Source organism: Mobula hypostoma, chromosome 1 (genome assembly GCF_963921235.1).
Source record: "Mobula hypostoma chromosome 1, sMobHyp1.1, whole genome shotgun sequence".
NCBI lineage: Eukaryota > Metazoa > Chordata > Chondrichthyes > Myliobatiformes > Myliobatidae > Mobula > Mobula hypostoma.
The window spans coordinates 180,226,274-180,248,306 of NC_086097.1; the positions used below are offsets into that span (position 1 = coordinate 180,226,274).

General features: G+C 42.6%; 1 protein-coding gene across 4 annotated transcripts in view; it reads right to left on the reverse strand.

Annotated features, from left to right (window-relative positions):
- The window catches only part of rmc1 (regulator of MON1-CCZ1), a 64,584-nt gene that overhangs the window by 35,263 nt on the left and 7,288 nt on the right, over nt 1-22,033 (reverse strand). For all 4 annotated transcript variants that reach the window (XM_063060641.1, XM_063060632.1, XM_063060622.1 and 1 more), the window contains exons 2-5: nt 11,766-11,842; nt 7,615-7,699; nt 7,473-7,529; nt 3,606-3,692 (exon numbers count right to left, since the gene is read on the reverse strand). In XM_063060641.1, coding sequence (XP_062916711.1) covers nt 3,606-3,692; nt 7,473-7,529; nt 7,615-7,699; nt 11,766-11,842 — 306 coding nt within the window. The remainder of the gene's footprint in view (nt 1-3,605; nt 3,693-7,472; nt 7,530-7,614; nt 7,700-11,765; nt 11,843-22,033) is intronic.

Consider the following 22,033-nt stretch of genomic DNA (forward strand, 5'->3'; position numbering starts at 1 on the left):
GCTGAGCCTTCCTAACCTCCTCAGAACCTCCTCACACTAATGCATCTTTCTCATGATTACATTTGTGTGATGAGCCCAGGGCAGATCATGCGATGTTAATGCCCAGGTATTTTAGGCTGCGAATTCTCTCCACTCCTGATTCGCCAATGTATGTAGACTGGTGTACATTTACGCTCCTTCCACTTCCTGAAGTCAGCAATCAGTTCGTTCACTGATGCTGAGCGAGAGATTGCTGTAGCAGCACCACTCAGCCAGGGTGAATTGATGCCACATACTAATCGGTGTACCAGTAACCAAAGGCTGCAGTGTTTGGATGCTTTACACGTTATGGTAGACAGTGCTGCACAAGTGATCAAAAATCCAGATTGTTGAACAGGTGGGCATAATTTCCCACCTAACCTCAGCACCCGGGGAATTTAAATTAATTAATAAATCAGGAATAAACAAAAAACTCACATTGTTAACAGTGATGGTGGAATTAATTGATGGTTAAGTTATTTTACCAAAATCCTTCAGGAGCCCATAGCTCAGCATCAGTACCAGCTGATATTTCTAGCAGGACGAATGTGCATCCTGAACCATGTGGGAAATCACAAACACTCCCAGTCACCTGGGTGACTACAAGAGCAGCAAGTATCTCCTGCGGCAGCAACCCTGTCTCCTGGTTTCAGTGCCGGAGTCACAGCAAAGTGTTTGCAAGGCTAAGTGGTTTGAGTACAGCACACTTAATGAAGATGGTCACCCAGTATTAGGCAGGCAGAGAGAGAATGGGGGGGTGGGGGTGACCTTGCAGGCTAGGAGCAGCAAGTAGGTAGTCCACATAGCCCACAAATCCTTCTATCTCAAAATGGAAAATGTATGAGTACAGACATTGTATAGGCAGAAGAGATTAGCTTAGTTAGCCATTTGATTACTAACTTAATTGGTTTGGGCCTATTCCTGTGCTCTACTGTTTTATGTTCTATTAATAGATATGCCTCTTTGGGATGCTGGAGAATATGACAAGTCCTCAGGAGCGCACCAATGGTTTGGAGAAGAGAGGAACGGCGATAGGGGATTTAATAGTGAAGGGACAGGCAAGTATTCTTCTGGCCAGAGATGAGACTTGAAGAAGACATGCTGCCTCCTATGTGTCAGGATCAAAGATGTCAAGGAATAGCTGCAAACCAATTTGAAGGAGCAGGGTGAGCAGTGAAAAAGTGAGGTTCCCATGGATACCAACAACAAAAGAAGAGGGTGAGATTCACTGTTTTTAGGGAGCTAGGAGCAAAGTTAAAGAGCAAAATCATGTAGGTACAGATCTTGGTAACCCTTCCAATACCACAAAGCAGTGAACAGAGGAAAGGAATGTGTGTCTGGCAGTGGTGCAGGGGTGAGAGTGAGACTCAGGGACCACTTCCAGGACAGTCAGGGCCTGTACAAATTGGAAGGGACTAGACTCACAGGGCAGAGCCTATAATTGCACTGCTGGTGCCTCTGAAGTGGATTTAAACTATTTCAGCAGGGGAATGAGGAACTGAGAGCAGTCAAGAAGGACAGAAACAAATCTGCAAGTCAAAAACATGGTATGCAAAGTAAAAAGAAGAAACAAATAAAACAGCTGATGCTGAAATTTGACGCACAAATGTTGGAAGAACTTGGCCAGACAAGCAGCATCTGTGGCAGAGAAACAATGGGAAAAGCTGTAAGGAGGCCAAATATACAGGCACTAAATTGAAATGCAAACTTCCTTCACGCCAAAGTACTTAAAGTAATGCCACAGATGGTCATAAATGAGTATGATCCAGTTTTCTTCATATACATTCATCTTTGTGACTTGGCCACGCCTGGAAGGGCAGCATTTATTTTCCCATCTTGTTGAACTTGAGAAGGTAGGTTTGAGTCACTATCCTGACCCACTGCAGTCCTTCTGGGGAAGGTGCTCCCAAGTACCATTGGGAGGGGAATCCAGGATTTAGACCCAGTAGTGAGGAGGGAAGATAGGATGGTGTGCAACTTGGAGCGGAACCTGCTGGAGGTGGTATTCCCCTGTGCCTAGCTGCCTTTGCCCTTTTTTTACGGCAGATTTGGAAGGTGCTGTGAGTAACTTTCATCTTTAACCTTTATCTTTTGGTAGTGATGTATTTTGTAGATGGTCCACAATGCAGACACTGTGGACCAGTAGTAGAAGGGCTGCTAATCAAGCAGGCTGCTTAGTCCTCAGTGGCATTCAGCTCACAAGAGCAGTTGGTCTGCATTCATCTAGGCAAGAGGAGAGTATTCCTTCGCGTTGCTGATATGTGCCTTGCAGATGGTGGAGAAACTTAGACTGTCAGGAGAATTCCAATCTGCTGAGCACTTGCAACAACTGAACTTGCATGGTTGGTCTAGCTGTGGTTCTGGTCAATCAAGCCTTGGTGGAGATGATAATGAATAGGTGGATAGATACATACTTGTTTTAGAGACATTTATTGCCTGGCATTCCAGTGGGCATCAATATTACTTGCCAATTTTCATCCCACACGGTAAATGTTGTTTGGGTCTTTCTACATGCGGACATTGACTGCTTAACCTGCCAAGGAGTTGGATGCTGCAATTATCAACAAATATCCTCACTTCTAATCTTATGATGGAAGGAAGTCACTGATGAAGCAGCCAGAACGACTGGCCTCAAACACAGCCTTGAGGAACCCTGCAGTGGTGTTTTGAGGCTGAGAGACTGGGGAAATATAGATATTCAAGGGACAAAGTGTGTTTGTTCAGAGTTCAGAGTTCACTGAAAGCAGCAGTTAGAAGGCAAATGGTAACTGACCTTATTGCTGGAGTTTGAGTACAAGAGTAAAGATGCCCTAACACAACTATACAGGTCTTAGTGAGACTGGACTTAGAGTCTTGGTATAACTTACCTATAATAGGGCAGAATTATTGCATTGAAAATTCACTGAACTGGTTTGTGGGATGGCAGATCATTCACAAGAGGGATCAAGTAAGCTAGGTCTCTATGCTGGAGTTTAGAAAAAAGAGGACTTCAATAAAGCATACAAAACTTTAGGTACATTCAGGAGAGAAGATACATGGAGAACATTTCCCATGTTTCACCTGACTAAAGAGCATGGTAGTGGGATGGGGGTGTAATAAGAAGTGGTGGATTTTTGGAATTTGCTTCCCCAAAGCTTAATCTCTGGTTACTACAGAAGTTAAGGGATAAGAGGACAAGGCAAATAAATGGTATTTGTGACTCCTTCTACAGATATGAGCACATTGGGAAGGCCAGTACTTATCAGCCAACCACAGTGAACCCTGGATGAGGGTGATGGGGAGTCACCCTCTTGAACTGCTCTTTACATCACTATAGACAGAGGCAACCTCGTTGTAAAGGAGAAACAAATAAACCAAACTTGTTGTTGAGCATCTTGAAGTTCAAGGTTGGTGACTCACTGAAAGACAGAGAGTGTACTGGAATACAGAATCCTTTCCAACTGCAAATATTTTCACATGGTTATTACAGAGTTCCTGTTTTCTTACTATTATTGGTGGAGAGAGATGACAGATGACAGATGATGAGAAAAACACAGAATAAGATTGTGCATTTAAAAAACATGGCAGCTTGTTAAGATCTTACTTGCCTGGTAAAATTCAATTCCTTGGTCAGTAATAAATACAATTTCATTAGCACTGGTCCAACAGAACCCCAAGATGTTGGCATTTTTGGTCTAAAGTGGAAAAAAATGAAAAGATGTAGTTTAATCTGGGGACAAGGAAAAAGTTGCAATTAGACTGAAGATTTTTTAATTAAAATCATTAATCATCAACCAGTGGACTTGTGTTGTTATTACAATTACAAAACATAGTTAAGGGAAAGGAAGGACTAACAGATTATTATTCGGATACATAGAAGTTTTAGATGGCACATGGGAGAACATAAGAGTACTTAAGAGTGGCTATCTTGGGAAAGTCTCCTAAATGGCCTGGCTTGCACTTAAGGTAAAGTCCATTATTCTGGACACAATTTTGGGTTGAGTCCATGATCATTCCTGCCCCTAAACTACTATTTCATTGTGTGAAGGAATCCTGCCTCACTATTTTGAGTTTTTGAAGATACGGTGATGATATGATGAAGTGTGAGGAATATAGGGTGAGAGACATTGCCAATATGGACTTTAGCAAGGCAGTGGACAAAATCACACATGGTAGGCTGCTCCAGAAGCTTCAGGCACAGGGGATTCAAGGCTAACTATAAGTTGGTAACAGAAGGCAGAAGGTAGTGATGGAAGGATGCGTTTCTGACTGAAAAACTGTGACTACTGATAGAAACATAGAAAACCTACTGCACAATACAGGCCCTTTGACCCACAATGCTGTGCTGAACATGTACTTACTTTAGAAAGTACCTAAGGTTACCCATAGCCCTTTGTTTTTCTAAGCTCCATGTACCTATCCAGAAGTCTCTTAAAGGAACCTTTCGTATCTGCCTCCACCACCATCGCCGGCAGCCCATTTCACGCACTCACCACTCTCTGCATAAAAAACGTACCCCTGACATCTCTTCTGTACCTGCTTCCAAGAAGCTTAAAACTGTGCCCTCTTGTGTTAGGCATTTCAGCCCTGGGGAAAAAGCCTCTGATTATCCACACAATCAATGCCTCTCATCATCTTACACATCTCTATCAGGTCACCTCTCATCCTCCGCCACTCCAAGGAGAAAAGGCAGAGTTCACTCAACCTATTCTCATTAGGCATGCTCCCCAATCCAGACCACATTCTTGTAAATCTCCTCTGCACCCTTTCTATAGTTTCCACATCCTTCCTGTAGTGAGGTGACCAGAACTGAGCATAGTACTCCAAGTGTGGTCTGACCAGGGTCCTATATAGCTGTAACATTACCTCTCGGTTCTTGAACTCAATCCCACAGCTGATAAGAGCCAATGCATCGTATGCCTTCTTAACCACAGAGTCAACCTGCACAGCAGCTTTGAGTGTCTTATGTACTCAGACCCCAAGATCCCTCTGATCCTCCACACTGCCAAGAGTCTTACCATTAATACTATATTCTGCCATATTTGACCTACCAAAACGAACCACCTTACACTTACCTGAGTTGAACTCTGTCTGCCACTTCTCTGCCCAGTTTTGCATCGTATCGATGTCCCGCTGTAACCTCTGACAGCCCTCCACACTATGCACAAAAACTCCAACATTTGTGTCATCAGCAAGTTCACTAGTCCACCCCTCCACTTCCTCATCCAGGTCATTTACAAAAATCGTAAAGAGAAGGAGTCCCAGAACAGATTCCTGAGGCACACCACTGGTCACTGAACTCCATGCAGAATATGACCCATCTACAACCACTCTTTTGCCTTCTGTAAGCAAGCCATTTCTGGATCCATAACGCAAGGTCCACTGGGATCCCATGCCTCCTTACTTTCTCAATAAGCCTTGCATGGGGTACCTTATCAAATGCCTTGCTGAAATCCATAAACACTACATCTACTACTCTACCTTCATCAATGTGTTTAGTCACATCTTCAAAAAATTCAATCAGGCTCGTAAGGCACAACCTGCCTTTCACAAAGCCATGTTGACTATGTCTAATTATATTATGCCTCTCCAAATGTTCATAAATCCTGCCTTTCAGGATCTTCTCCATCAACTTACCAACCACTGAAGTAAGACTCACTGGTCTATAATTTCCTAGGCTATCTCTACTCCCTTTCTTGAATAAGGGACCAACATCTGCAACCCTCCACTGTCACACTTGATTGGTCCTATTCTCTCACATCTTATCCTCTTGTTCTTCACATACTTGTAGAATGCCTTGGGGTTTTCCTTAATCCTGCTCGTCAAGGCCTTCTCATGGCCCTTTCTGGCTCTCCTAATTTCATTCTTAAGCTCCTTACTGTTGGCCTTATAATCTTCTAGATCCCTATCATCACCTAGTTTTTTGAACCTTTCATATGCTTTTCTTTTCTTCTTGACTAGATTTTCAACAGCCTTTGTACACCACAGTTCCTGTACCCTACTATCCTTTCCGTCTCATTGGAACGCACCTATGCAGAACCCCACACAAATATTCCCTGAACATTTGCCACATTTCTGCCATATATTTCCCTGAGAACATATGTTCCCAATTAATGCCTCCAAGATCTTGCCTGATAGCCTCATATTTCCCTTACTCCCATTAAATGCTTTCCTAACTTTTCTGTTCCTATCCCTCTCCAATGCTATGGTAAAGGAGGTAGAACTGTGATCACCATCTCCAAAATGCTCTTCCACTGAGAGATTTGACATCTGACCAGGTTCAATTCCCAATAACAGATCAAGTACAGCCTCTTCTCTTGTAGGCTAATCCACATATTGTGTCAAGGAACTTTCCTGAACACACCTAACAAACTCCACCTGATCTAAACCCCTCAATTTAGGGAGAAGTCAATCAATATTTGGGAAATTAAAATCTTCCACGACAACTCTTATTATTACACCTTTCCAGAATCTGGCTCCCTATCTGCTCCTTGATGTCCTTTTACTATTGATTATTCTATAAAAAACACCCAGTAGAATTATTGACACCTTCCTATTTCTAACTTCCACCTACAGAGACTCGGTAGACAATCCCTCCATGACTTCCTCCTTTTCTGCAGCCACGACACTAACTTTGATCAGCAGTGTCACTCCCCCACCTCTTTTGCCTCCCTCCCTGTCCTTTCTGAAACATCTAAGGTTAGGGCTACGAAAAAGGCATATGGCATGCTTATCTTCATAACTGACAGCACAGAATACAGGACTTGAGATGCTATGTTGTAATTTTACAAACCTCTGGTTAGACTGCATCTGGAGCAGTGTGTGTAGTTCTGCTCAGCACACTATAGGAATGATGTAGTTGCGCTGGAGAAGAGTCAGAGGGGATTCACCAGGATGTTGCCTGGTTTAGAGGAAGGACTGGAGGGGTTAGATTTGCTTTTCCTGGAGCGAAGGAAGCTGAAGGGTACCCTAATAGAGCAATATAAAATTATAAGTACCATTGAGAAGACATAAAATCTAATTCTCATAGTTGGGATATCAAAACCAAGAGGGCATGGGTTTAAGGTGAGAGGAAGGAGTTTTAAAGGGGACTGGATGGGCAATGCTTTTTTAAAATACAGAGAGTTTGATATCTGGAGCTCACTGACAGAGGAGCTGGTGGAATCAGATACGGTCATTATGCTTAAGAGATATTGAAACCGACTCCGACTCTTGGTTAAGCAAGGTGTAGGAAAATGCAGACTTGGAACTAACGTAGATGGGCTAAAAGGTTGGCATAGACACAATAGGTTAAAGGGTCTGCTTCTGTGCTGCATGACTCCATGACTCTATAAACAGCAGCAAATTCAACAGAGCACACCACATCCATAGAAATGGGATTAAGTTTATATTATTATCAGTGACAGTCAATTGTCAGCAGGACCTTAAGGGGCTGAAAGGCCTCTTCCTATACTGTACCTCTCTACAACTATTACCTTGCATTCCTGTGAGTATTCTGTTGAAGGCAGATCAGGAATGAAGTTGATAAAATCCTACAAAACATGAGAAATGTTAGTCCACAGCATGACACTTCCTTATGAAAATCTTTGAAGAAAGAGGCTGTGAAACACTCCTCACCACAGCCTTCAGTGTCCGTTGCACAGCTAAAATCTTGTTCCCAAATGAAAATTTGATGCACTTTACTTCTCCTTTGTCTTCCATTCTTTGAAAAGAACAAAAAAAAAATGACAGAACAGACTCTACAGTTGCTGGAAATCTTGAGCAATATGCACAAAGTGTCAGGCGGCATCTATGGAAGGAAATAATCAAAGTTTCAAGCTGAGACCCTTCATCAGGGCTGGAAAGAAATGAGGCAAAAGGTGGGAGGAAGAAGGACAAGATGGCAGGTGATAGGTGAGACCAGGTGAAGGGGAAGGTGGGTGGATTGGGGGGGGGAATGAAGTAAGAAACTAGGAGGTGATAGGTGGAAGAAATAAAGGGCTGATGAAGAAGGAATCTAATAGTAGAGGACAGTGGACCATGGAAGAAAGGGAAGGTGAAGGGGATCCAGAGAGAGATGATGGGCAGGTGAGCAGAAGAGGAGAGATGGTAACCAGATGCTGCCTGGCTTGCTGAGTCACTTCAGCATTTTATGTGTGTTGTCAAAAAAAATACTGGCTTTAAGAATTTCAATCGCTGCTCTTTCCTGAGAGCTGACAAGGGTGTGAACAGAATGGGGCAAGAGGAGGATTCAGACCACATGTAAGTGAAGAGAGGTTGGAAAATTCAAGCAAATTTGTTGAGATTTTCTACATTGCTTCACACCAGGATGTACAAGTCTCTATTAACCCATCCAAAGCATTGATAGGATGATGAAAAGATATTAAGGCCCCAGCACAGGTTCTTAAGAAACAACAGCAGTCATTCACAGTTGGTGTGGAAGCAGATGCAATAGTGGCAGTTAACAGGATGTTAGACACATGAGTGTTCAGGGAAGAGATCATGTATAGGCAGAAGAGATTTCGTTTAACCTGGCATCATGTTCAGCACAACACAAAGGGCTGAAGAGCCTGTTCCTGTTCTATGTTCTAAGTTACTTCATATTCATTCCTGAATTTGCTGCCAATTTCACATTAATAACAGATTGCATATTTAACATCAATTTAGCATCAAGATTTGGCCCATTAAAGTCTTATAGTGGAAAAACCATATAGAAGATTCCAGGACTAAAATATTAATAACAGAAGTACTTGTTACCAGAACCTGGAGTCACTTTCTTTTGCCACACCATTTGCAAAGACAGAAAAATACACCAGTATAATTGAAGCCTGCCTGAAGCAGGTGGGTACCTCAGACTGCAAAAGCACAGGTCTTTAGTACTTGGCCAGGTACCCCGTCTGGGCCGCATGCTTCTTGTGGGTTCACCGCCTGAAGGCTGCTTGCACACCAGGCTGAGACTGAAATCACAGAGGCTGTCCAAGCTTGTGATGATTCCTCCATGTTGTCGCAGTCAAAGCGAGCATAGAAGGCATTGAACTTATTGGAAAGCAAAAGCCTGCTATCACCTACGTCACTTGATATAACTTTATAAGATGTGATCATATTCAAACCCTGCCACAACTATCGAGCATCCTTCATGTAATGTTTGAGTAATATTGTAAATATGTTGTTTGATTACGCAAACTTATTCGTTTACATAATTCATTATGGTTTATATGTAACAAGTACTGTACATCATTATGCCACCACACCACTAAAAGAAGAGTAAGAGAAATTGAATCCCCGGCTCCTGTGTTTTTTCTTTTGATTAGTTTTTGGAGTTACAAAACATAACAACTAGTACAATTTCTTCTCAGAGTAATCAGCAGTGCAAACTATTGCCTTGTCATTAATGTCATTTCTCTGTAGCAAGAAATGCATTCCAATACTGTATATGTTTTTACAAAATCACTACAGGAACATTTTTTAAGAATCAGAACAAGACTGTTTCTCCTTTTTATTCATAGCTCAAATCAAAAAGTGAAATGAAGGTTCCAAAAGAATGATGCCGAACTATTTCTATCATTCACGTGTCAACCAGCACAGAAGCAAGCTGCAATGCACCGCCACAATCAGGAACCTCTAAGTTTCTATCTCTACCACTAGGTCCCACCTTTGCACATACTGGAGTTGTGGAGAATTAAGTGCTGCTTTCATCAAACACGTATACAGCTGTTTCACCACCCAGGCCTGCTTTACACAGCATACAGATCACAATCACTAGAAATAGTTTAGGATCATATTCTATTTTAATGGTGATTGGAGGAAAGTACAGGAAGATATCAGAGGTAGGTCTTTCTTACACAGACAGCGGTAGGTGCATGGAACACACTGCGCGAGGTGGTGGTTGAGGGCGATACATTAGGGATATTTACTAGAATCTTAGCTAGGTTCATGGAAAAAAGAAAAATGAAAGACCACGTGGGAGGAAGGTGTTGAATTGATCTTGGAGTAGGTTAAAAGGTTGGTACAACATCATGGGCTGAAGGGCGTCTACTGTGCTGTACTGTTCTATGTTCAATGTACGGCTTTGGAGACACTGCCATGAACAGCTCCCACTTCTGTTTCCCTCTTTGACTTTCTTGCACTTCCTCTAGCCCTGCACCTTCACCCATTCAGATAACTAATCACTTCTACCCTCCAAACCATCACAATTTCCCCTTTGTTCTTTGGCCAACTGTCTTCCCTAACCCTTAACTTCCTTACCAACGGCTCAACAGCATTCCTTCCTCTCTACAAAATGTGGACAAAAACTTTTAAGGAAAGAGAACCATTTCACAACATTGTGAGTCCAAGTCCCATTATTGGGGACTTCTGTCTTCTGCTCCATGCATCTTAATAATCTACTGATTGAGCATTTTCCTAAAAGATCAAAATAAAACCTGACTAAAATAGAACACAACTAAATGAATCATCCAATCTTGTATGCAAAAACAAGGAAGGCAACAAAATGTGAAACAGTGTTTGGTTACTCTCATGTTCCACAATGTCAGTTGAATCTATACAGACATTCCTCGACTTGCTTTTATATATTCCTGGAAAACCTTTCTAAAAGCAAAATATTTCAAATATGTGAAATGAATTATGGACATTTGGCATCATGGTAAAGAGTAATCTGCTAATTGTTACAATAAAAAATATCTTTGTAAATCAAAAGTACATACCTCAAAGAGTCAATGGAGTTATAACCAGAATTCATAAAACAATTATAAATCAAGGAATCAAAGCATTTCTATCTCAATATCATAACCACTGTTGTTTTGTTGAAAATGTTCACTGTAATCAATAGCCTGTGACTGCCTTTTTGGAGTTGAGCTTTTGAAATGCATATACAACCTGGCATTTTTGCAGTTTGAACTGAAGTCTCAAAGGTGCAAGATGGTTGCGGTGTGTCACATGCAGGCCAAATCGACGCAACAGGGCCCAGGCCGGAGAGTGGGAACGAGCCAATGTTTGGCTGCTCGAGGAAACAGGATCCAGGCCTGAGAGTGAGAACAAGCCAACGTTTGGCTGCTCGAGCAAACTTGGAGGCAATTTGAAGTGGCAGAACCGAGGTAAGGCAGAGTCGAAGCGGCGAAGCCCGGGCCCGGGAGTGAAGAACAAGCTGATGTTTGACCGATTTAAGAAACGAGCCAAATTGGAAAGGTCGGGCATGGGCCAAATCGGGACAGCAGGTTCTGGACCCGAGAGTGTATTGAAGTAGCAGGGCCCAGGTCTAAGAGCAAGGAACAACCCTCTGTTTGGCCGACATAAGCATCAGGCCAGATTGAAAGTGTCAGGGCTGGAGGCGAAGAACAGGCTGGGGTTTTCAGCCTGCTGCTCTGCGAGGTTTACTATTCTCTGTGCTGAACTGAGTACGTGGCCTGCAGCTAACGGGCTCTTGTATTGACCGTGACTGGTTTTGTGACTATGGACTCACTTTCATGAACTTCAGTTCAAAATATGATTTGCACAATTTGTTTTTTTCTGCACATTGGGTGTTTGACAGTCTTTATTTACTGGGTTCTATTGGGTTTCTTTGTTTTGTGGCTGCCTGTAAGGAGATGAATCTCAAGGTTGTATATAGTATACATACTTTCATAATAAGTGTGCTTTGAACTTTGTTCTACTGCTTTCAGTCATGGAAGATGATCTTTTTGAGATTAATTTTCTCAGGCAGGAGGAATACATTAATTACATGATCATTCAATCTGTGCTTCATGGCTTCAGCAGGCACATTTTTAACCTTTTTTCTTTGGATCATGCTTTACCTGAAAGAGGTGCTGGCTTTATCATCAAGGCCTTTAACCACCACACCTGTAGCACCGCCAGAGCGAACAGCAAACACCTATGAACACAAAATTGTCCACTGTTCAGTCAGGTTAAGTGATAAGTCATTTATGCGATATAGATTACGAATATATATTGGCCAGCACAACAGGTAATTCTGTCCACTTTTCTTTCTCAAAAGTGGTCCTAACATAACTTATAGAGCAACACACTAAACACTAGAGGAAGTCAACAGGTCAGGTAGCTGAGGAAGGGTCAATATTTTGGGTTGACACCCTTCCTCAGGACTGTAAAGAAAGAGAGAAAGTAGCCCGTATAAAAAGGTGGGAGCTGAGAAGTGGATCCAGATAAGGAGGTGGTAGGTGATGGTTAGAGTGGGAATAACACAGGAGGAGATAGGTGGATGTGACAAAAGCTAAAGATGATTGAATCTGATACGAGAGAACAGTGGAGCATGGAATAAAGGGAAGGAGGTGAGGAGGGGAACCAGTAGGAAGAGTGTGTGGGTGATGGGCAGATTGAGAAGGCAGAGGAGACGAAAGAAATGGGATGAGGATGGTGGGTTAAACGAAAAGTGGACAGATAGGGTGGAATGATTACCAGAAATTAGGGAAATTGATGTCCCTGCCATCAGGTTGGAAACCAACAAGGGGGAATACGAGGTGATACCTTTCTCTAATCTGTGTCTAGTCTCAAAGTGGCAGTAGAGGAGGCCATGGACAGACAGGTTGGGGTGTGAATGGAAAGTGAAATTCAGATAGCTGGTGTCTATGAGATGCTGCCGGTATGGTGGATGGAGGAAGGAGAACATTTTTGTTCATTCAGGAGAGAAGATGTTTCATTGCCTTAGTTAAGGGACAGCTTAGTCAAAAAAGTACAGGCCAGTCAGCCCAACATCAGTGGCAGGAAAGTTACTGGAGGGTGTTTTGAAGGACAGGATCACCTGCATTTGGAAAGGCAAGGTCTGATTAGGGATAGTCCGCATGGCTTCGTGCATGGGACCTTATGTCTCATGAATCTGATTGTTTAGTTTTTGAAGAGGTAGCCAAGAAGGTTGACAAGAGTAGGCTGAAAAAAACTACTTCAATCATCGTCAATAACTAGTACAGCATTATAGTATATAACCTTGATGTTGCCAGGAATTGATGACCCAAGTTATAGGGAGAGGGTTGCCAGGCTAACCCTATCTCCTTATTCCTTGGAACATAGGAGACCAATGGGCAACTTTATAAAAGTGTCTAAAATTATGAGACCTCAAGATAAGGTTGATGGTAAAAGTCTTTTCCCAGGATGAGGAGTCCAAAATTAGGGAACACAGGTTTAGGTTGAGAGCAGAAAGATTTAAAAAGAACCTGTGTGGCAACTTTTTCACATAGTGTGGTGCGTATATGGAATGAGATGCCGAAGAAAGTGGTTGAGGCAGGTGTAGTGTCATTTAAGAAGCAACAGACAGGACCGGAGGTCCACGAGGCAGTCCTCATCAGGGGATCAGAGGTGGGGAAGGTCAGCAACTTTAAATTCCTTGGCGTTATCATTTCAGAGGACCTATTCTGAGCCCAGCATGTAACTGTAATTACAAAGAAAACATAGCAGTGCCTCTACTTCCATAGAAGTTTGAAAAGATTCAGCATGACATCTAAAACTTCAACAAACTTCTATAGATGTGTAGTGGAGAGTATATTGACTGACTGCAACACAGCCTGGTAGGAAACACCAATACCCTTGAACGGAAAATCCTACAAAAAGTCATGGATACAGCCCAGTCCATCATGGGTAGAGCCCGCTACATCACTGAATACATTTACATGGAGAGCTGTTGCAGGAAAGCAGCATCTATCATCAGGAACCTCCATCACCCAAGACATACTCTCTTCTTGCTGCTGCCATGTGGAAGAAGGTACAGGAGCCTCAGGACCTGGTTCAGGAACAGTTATTACCCCTCAACCATTAGGTTCTTGAACTAGTGGGGATAACTTGTTCCATCACTGAACTGTTCCCACAGCCAATGACTCTTCATCTGATGTTCTCGATATTTATTGCTTATTTTTATTTTGCTTTCTTTTTCTACTTGCATAATTCTGTTGTCTATTGCACACTGGTTATCCACCCTGTTGGTGTGGTCTTCCATAGATTCTATGATGGTTATTGGATTTATTGAGTATGCCCACAAGAAAATGAATCTTAGGGTTGTATATGGTGATATATGTACTTTAATAATAAATTTACTTTGAACTTTGATAAATACATGGAGGGGCACATCTTGGAGAGATGTGGAGTGAATGGAGAAATTGAGACAAGCTGGTTAGACACCATAGTCAGCATGGACTGATTTGGCCGAAGGGCCTGTATCTGTGCTGTGTGACTTTCAGTGGATTAAGGCTTCCACTTTTTCAAAAAATCCCCAGTTTCCGGATACGGTATACATTTTTATCTTTACCTTATTTCCTCCAGTTCCTCCTTTTCATTAAATTCTCAGTTCCCTAACATTTCTTAAAAGTTATCAATGGTCTTTTGTGTGAAAAACCAAAATATTTTCTTTTAAATTGCTCTTTCTTGTAAAAGTACTCTGAGTCAGAGTAGTAAGGCTTTGGCTCAACAAGGCATCAACTAGAACAGGTGGAGGTAAGGTAAGTAGGTAAGTTCATTCCTTATTTCTTTTTTTTTCTGATTTAACTCTTGAGAGAATAGGGGGTATGTCTATAGGGTCAGTGTTCCATTCTGGGTGTCAGATATGGGATTTCCAGGAGACTTTCAACCTCCCCAGTGGCCACATCTGCACCAGGTGCATCGAGATGCAGCTCCTTAGAGACTGTGTTAGGGAACTGAAGCTTCAGCTTGTTAGGGAAAGTGAGGAGATGACAGACAGAAGCTAGAGGGAGGTAGTCACTCCAAGGCTACAGGAGACAGATAATTGGGTGACTGTCAGGAGAAAGAAGGGAAAACATCAGATAGTGGCTGTGGCTGTCCCCCTCAACAATAAGTACTCCACTTGAGTACTGTTGGGAGGAACAACCTACCCAGGGGTAGCAACAGCAGCCATGCCTCTGGCACTGAGTCTGGTCCTGTGGCTCAGAAGAGTAAGGAACTGAAGATGAGGGAAGCAGTAATAGGGGACTCTTTGGTTAGCGGGATAGATAAGACAATTCTGTGTACACAAAAAGGAAACACGAATGGGAGTTTGCCTCTGAGGTGCCAGAGTCTGCAATGTTTCTGAACATGTCCATAATAACCTGAAAAGGATGTGCGAGCAGCCAGAAGTCGTGGTACGTATTGGTACCAACGACATCGGCAGAAAAAGGGAGCAGGTCCTGAAAAAAGAATACAGGGAGTTAGGAGGGAAGCTGAGAAGTAGGACCTTAAGGGTAGTAATCTTGGGACTGTTGCCTGTGCCACACAACAGTGAGGATAGGAATAGAATGAGCTAGCAGATAAATGCATGGCTGAAGAATTAGAGAAGGGAGCAGGGATTCAGATTTCTAGATAATCGGAACTTCTTCTGGGGCAGGTGTGACCTGTAGGAAAGGGGCAGGTTGCACTTGAAACCAATATTCCTGCAGACAGGTTTACTAGAGCTTTTGAGAGTGGTTTAAACTAATATGGCAGGGGTATGGGAACCAGTATGATAGAGCTGAGAATGAGCCAGCAGGTTTACCAGTAGATGATGGATGTAACATGAATATAAGGAAGGATTGGGTACAAATGCAGATAGAGCAAAGAACTATATTATACCAGAGGCAAATTCAAAAGGGTGAAAAATGCAGGACTGAAGGTTCTGTATTTAAATGTGCGCAGCATTCATAATAAAGTGGACGAACTCGTGGCGCAATTACAGATTGGTCTGTGTGACGGTGTGGGCATTACTGAGTCATGGCTGAAAGAAGGCCATAGTTGGGAGCTTAACATCAAAGGATATACTTTGCATAGAACGGACAGGAAGGAAAGCATAGGTGGTGGTGTGGCTCTGTTGGTAAAAGATAGAACTACGTCTTTAGAAAGAAGTGACATAGGGTCAGAGAATAATGAATCTTTGTGGGTGGAGTTAAGAAACTGCAAGGGTTAAAAAACCATTATGGGAATTATATATAGGCCACCAAATAGTAGCCAAGATATGGGGCTGAGATTGTAAAGGAAGCTGGAAAAGGCATGTAATAAGGGTAATTATGCAATTGTAATAGGGGATTTCAATATGCAAGGGGATTGGGAAAATCAGGATGGTGTCGGATCACAAGAGAGGGAATTCGTTAAACACCTACGAGATGGCTGTTTAAAGCAGCTTTTGCTTGAGCCTACTTGGGGAAAGGCCATCTTAGATTGGGTGTTGTGTAATAACCCAGATCTTATTAGAGAACTTAATCTAAAGAAACCCTTAGGAGGCAGTGATCATGATATGATTTAATTCAAACTGCAATTTGAGAGGGAGAAGCATAAGTCACATGTATCAGTATCACACAGGAATAAAAGAAATTACAGAGACATGAGAGAGGACCTTGCTCAGGTGGACTGGTGGGGATGATGACAGAGCAAAAATGGCTGAAGTTTCTGGGAGTAGTTCACAAGGCACAGGATAGATATATCCCACAGAAAAAGTTGTTCTCAAATGGCAGGAGTAAGCAACCGTGGTTGACAAGGGAAGTTGAGGACAGCATAAAAGCCAAGAAAAGGGCATATAAGGTAGCAACACTGAGTGGGAAGTTGGATGATTGGGAAGCTTTTAAAATTCAACAAAAGGCAACTCAAAAAGCTATAAAAGGAAAAAGGAATATGAGAGCAAAATAGCCAATAATATAAAGCAGGATACTAACAGCTTTTTCAGTTATATAAAGAGTAAAAGGGAGGTTAGACACAAAACTCTCAACATGTGAATTAACCTTCTGTAAGTCTTGCACAAGGACTCCTAAGTCCCTTTGCATCTCTGATGTTTGAAGTTACTCCCCATTTAGATACTCACCTCCCTTTCACAAGCAAGAGAAAATCTACAGAGGCTGGAAATCTAAGCAACACCCACAAAAAGCTGGAGGAACTCAGCCGACTAGGCAGCATCTATGGAAAAGAGTACAGTCGACGTTACGGGGCGAGACCCTTCAGCAGGACTCTTTTCCCCTTTTCCATAGATGCTGCCTGGCCGACTGAGTTCCTCCAGCTTTTTGTGTGTGTTGCTTAAATTTCCAGCCTCTGTAGATTTTCTCCTGCTTGTGAAAGGGAGGTGAGAGTTGATATTGGACCACTGGAAAATGACACTGGTGAGATAGTAGTAGGGGACAAAGAAATGGCAGATGAACTTAATGAATACTTTGCATCAGTCTTCACAGTGGAAGACACTAGCAGTGTGCCAGAGGTCTGTAAGCATCAGGGAGCAGGAGTGAACGCCATTGCTACTACAAAGGAAAAAGTGTTCAGCAAACTGAAAGGTGTTAAGGTGGGTAAGTCACCTAGATCAGATGGACTACATCCCAGAGTCCTGAGAGAGGTTGCTGAAGAGATAATGGATGCAATGGTCATGATCTTTCAAAAATCACTTGATTTTGGCATGGTCACGGAGGACTGAAAAATTGCAAATGTCACTCCACTCTTTAAAGAAGGGAGGAAGGCAAAAGAAAGGAAATTATAGTCAAGGTAGCCAGTGGTTGGGAATGTGCTGGAGTCTAATGATAAAACAAGTCAAAGTCAGCATATAAGTATAACTCTGTAAAGAAAAATCTTGCCTGACAAATCTGTTAGAGTAACGAGCAGCGTGGACAAATGAGAGGCAGTGGATGTCATTTACTTGACTTTTCAGAAGGCACTTGATAAGGTGCCACACATGAGGCTGCTTAACAAGGTAAAATCCTATGGTGTTACAGGATAGAAGAATGGCTGACAGCTAGGAAGCAGCCAGTGGAAATAAAAGGGGCCTGTTCTTGTTGGCTGCTGGTGACTAGTGGTGTTCCTCAGGGGACAGTATTGGGACTGCTACTTTTCACATTGTTTGTCAGTGACTTGGATAATAGAATTGATGACCTTGTGGCTAAGTTTACGGATGATACAAAGGAAGGTGGAGAGACAGGTAGTGCTGAGGAAACAATGCAATTGAGAAGGACAGACAAACTGGAAGAATGGGCAAAAAGGTGACAAGTGGAATACAGAGTTGGGAAATGTATGATAATGCATTTTGGTAAAAAGGAACAATAGTGCAGACTATTATCTAAATGGGGAGAAACTTCAAACATCCGAGATGCAAAGGGACTTAGGAGTCCTTGTGCAAGACTCACAGAAGGTTAATTCACATGTTGAGTCTTTGGTAAAGAAGCAAATGCAATGTTAGCATTTATTTCAAGGGGAATAGAATATAAAAGCAAGGAGATAATGCTGAGCTTTATAAGATGCTAGTCAGGCCACACTTGGAGTACTGTCAACAGTTTTGAGCCCTATGTCTCAGAAAGGATGTGTTGTCATTGGAGAGAGTCCAGAGGAGGTTCATAAGGATGATTCTGGGAATGAAGGGGTTAACATACGAGTAGCATTTGGCTGCTTTGGCCTGCATTCACTGGAATTTAGAAGAATGCGTGGAGATCTCATTGAAACCTACCGAATGTTGAAAGGACTAGACAGGGTGAACATGGACAGGGTGCTTCCTCTGGTGGGAGTATCCAGAACTACAGGGTACAGCCTCAAAATTGAGGGTGACCTTTTAGAACAGAGGTGAGGAAGAATTTTTTTTAGCCATAGAATCTGTGGAATGCTCTTACACAGACTGTGGTGGAGGTCAAGTCCATGGGTATATTTAAGTGGAAGTTGATAGCTTCCTGTCAGGACAACAAAGGATATGGTGAGAAGGGGTTGAGTGGGATCCGGGATCAGCCATGATGGAATGGTGGAACAGACTCGATGGGCTGAATGGCCTATTTCTGCCCTATGTCTTATGGTCTAAATTTGTATATACTTTATGTTTTCCTTGTGAATGCTGCTTACATGATGCCATGTGCCTGTGATGCTGCAGCAAGTAAGTTTTTCATTGCATCTGTGCACACAAGTACACGTGGATGTGACAATAAACTAGTCTGTGACTTTGCTCCCCATCTCTGGTACTGCATTTCATTTTATTTAGTTAATTGGAGATACAGCTCAGAATAGGCCTTTCTAGCCATGCTACCCAGCAACCCCTGACACCCATGATTTAACCCAGCCCAATCACAGGATATTACCATGCATGTTGGCATCTTCTCTTTGGATCTAATGCTTCTCTTATAAGCCTATTAGCTAAAAAGGCCAAGGTAACATGTCTGAATGTCTGGCATCCTGTCTCACTCACCTCAATAATAAGCAAATGCTTTGAGAGGCTGATCAATGACTACATCTACAGCAAGCTATCACCCACACTGGACCCCCTACAATTCACCTACCGACACAACCGATCAACAGATGACGCAATAGCCACAGATCTACACATTATCCTTAAACAACTGGAGAAAAGGGATGCTTATGAGAGAATGCTGTTCTTGGACTATAGTTCAGCATTCAAGACCATAATTCCTTCCAGGCTTGAGAAGAAGCTCATAGACCTTGGCCTTCACCCTGCCTTGTGCAGCTAGATCCTGGGCTTCCTGTCAGATCACCAGCAGATGGTAAGAGTGGGCTCCCTCACCTCCGCCCCTCTGACTCTCAACACAGTAGCCCCTCAGGACTGTGTTCTAAGCCTCCCTCCTTTATTCTCTGTATACCCATGACTGTGTCGCCACCCACAACTCCAATCTGTTAATTAAATTTGCAGATGATACTACGTTGATTGGTCTAATCTCAAATAATAACGAGGCAACTTACAGAGAAGAAGTCATCACCCTGACACAGTAGTGACAAGAAAACAACCTCTCCCTCAAAGTCACAAAAACAAAGGAGCTGGTTGTTGACTACAAGAGGAACGGAGACAGGCTTACCCCTATAGACATCAATGGATCTGGGGCTGAGAAATTGAACAGCTTTAAGTTCCTCGGCATACACATCACCGAGGATTTCACGTGGTCTGTACAACAGCATTTCTTTCACCTCAGACAGTTGAAGAAGTTTGGTATGAGTCTCCAAATCCTAAGGACTTTCTACAGAGGCACAATCGAGAGCATCTGACTGGCTGCATCACTGCCTGGTATGGGAACTGTACTTCCCTCAGTCGAAGGACTCTGCAGAAAGTGGTGCAGACAGCCCAGCGCATCTGTTGATGTGAACTTCTCACTATTCAGGATATTTACAGCAACAGGTGTGTAAAAAGGGCCCAAAGGATCATTGGGGACCTGAATCACTCCAACCACAAACTGTCCCAGCTGCTACCATCTGGGAAATGGTACCGCAGCATTAAACCCAGGACCAACTGGCTCCGAGACAGCTTTTTCCACCAGGTCATCAGACTGATTAATACACACTGACACAACTGTATTTCTGGGCTATAAACTGTTCTGTTGTACATCTTACTGTACATTCTATTTATTACAAATTACTATAAGTTGCACATTGCACATTCAGATGGAGATGTAACATAAAGATTTTTACTCCTTTTGTGTGTGAAGAATGTAAGAAATAAAGTAAATTCAATTCAATTCTGCTGTGTTGCTCTTCCTGGTATTCATGCTCCAGAAAGAAATGTACAACTCCCTCAGCGCAATATTCATTCATTAAATAGAACAGAGCACAGTAGAGGCCCTTTGGCACTATGCTGTGCTGACCTTTTAACCCACTCTAAAATCAATCTAACCCTTTCCTCCCACATGTGCCTATCTGAGAGTCTCTTAAATGCATTAGGGACATGCCTCAACTACCACTCCAGGCAGCATGCTCCACGCGCCTACCACTCCGTTCAAGTACCTAACTCTGACATCCCCCTATACTTTCCTCCAACCACCTTAAAAATTATGACCCCTCCTATTAGCATTTCCACTCTGGGAAAAATTCTCTGTTTGTCCACTCCGTCTATGCCTCTTATCATCTTTGTACAACTCTATCAAGTCACCTCTCATCTTCTTTCAATTCAAAAAGAAAAGCACTAGCTCACTCAACTTATTGTAATAAAACATGCTTCAAAAAGGCAACAATTATACCAGTCAGTTCAATAAAAAAAAGTTCTATTCAAAAAGTTCAAAGGAACATCTAAACAAGCCTGATGCATTTTGGAAACAAGTCCTGTGGACTGAAGAAGTAAAAATAGAACTTTTTGGCTGCAATGAGCAAAGGTATGCTTGGAGAAAAAAGGGTGCCGAATTTCATGAAAAGAACCCCTCTCCAACTGTTAAGCACGGGGATGGATCGCTCATGCTTTGGGCTTATGTTGCAGCCAGTGGCACGGGGAACATTAACTGGTAGAGGGAAGAATGAATTCAATTAAATACCAGCAAATTCTGGAAGCAAACATCACACTGTCTGTAAAAAAGCTGAAGATGAAAAGAGGACGGCTTCTACAACAGGATAGTGATCTTAAACACACCTCAAAATCCACAATGGACTACCTCAAGAGGCATAAGCTGAAGGTTTTGCCATGGCCCTCACAGTCCCCTGACCTAAACATCATCGAAAATCTGTGGATAGACCTCAAAAGAGCAGTACATGCAAGACGGCCCAAGAATCTCACAGAACTAGAAGCCTTTTGCAAGGAAGAATGGGTGAAAATCCCCCAAACAAGAATTGAAAGACTCTTAGCTGGCTACAAAAAGCGTTTACAAGCTGTGATACTTGCCAAAGGGGGTGTTACTGTACTGCCATGCAGGGTGCCCAAACTTTAGCTTTGGGCCCTTTTCCTTTTTTGTTATTTTGAAACTGTATCAGATGGAAATAAAAAAGTTTTCTTGCTTAAAATATTAAAGAAATGTATCATCTTTAACTTTATGCCTTTTGGAAATCATTTCATCTTCTACTCACTTAGCTATTCACAGTAACAGAAATTTTGACCGGGGTGCCCAAACTTTTGCATGCCACTGTATGCTGGTGATATTTAACCTGATTCTGAGGCCCGACCTGACCCTCACAAAACAATGCTGACTATCCCTAATCAGACTATGCTTCTCCAAATGCTCACAAATCCTGTCTCCAAGAACCCTCCCTATTAGTTTTCCCACCACTGATGTAAAGCTTACTGGTCTATAATTCTTAGTGCTATCACTATTACCCTTCCTGAACAAAGGCATAACATTTGCCACCCTTCAATCTTCTGAGACTATTCCTGTGGCCAATAGCATGCGATGATCGTCAAAGGCACAGCAATCTCTTCCCTTGCTCCCTGGGGTATATTCCA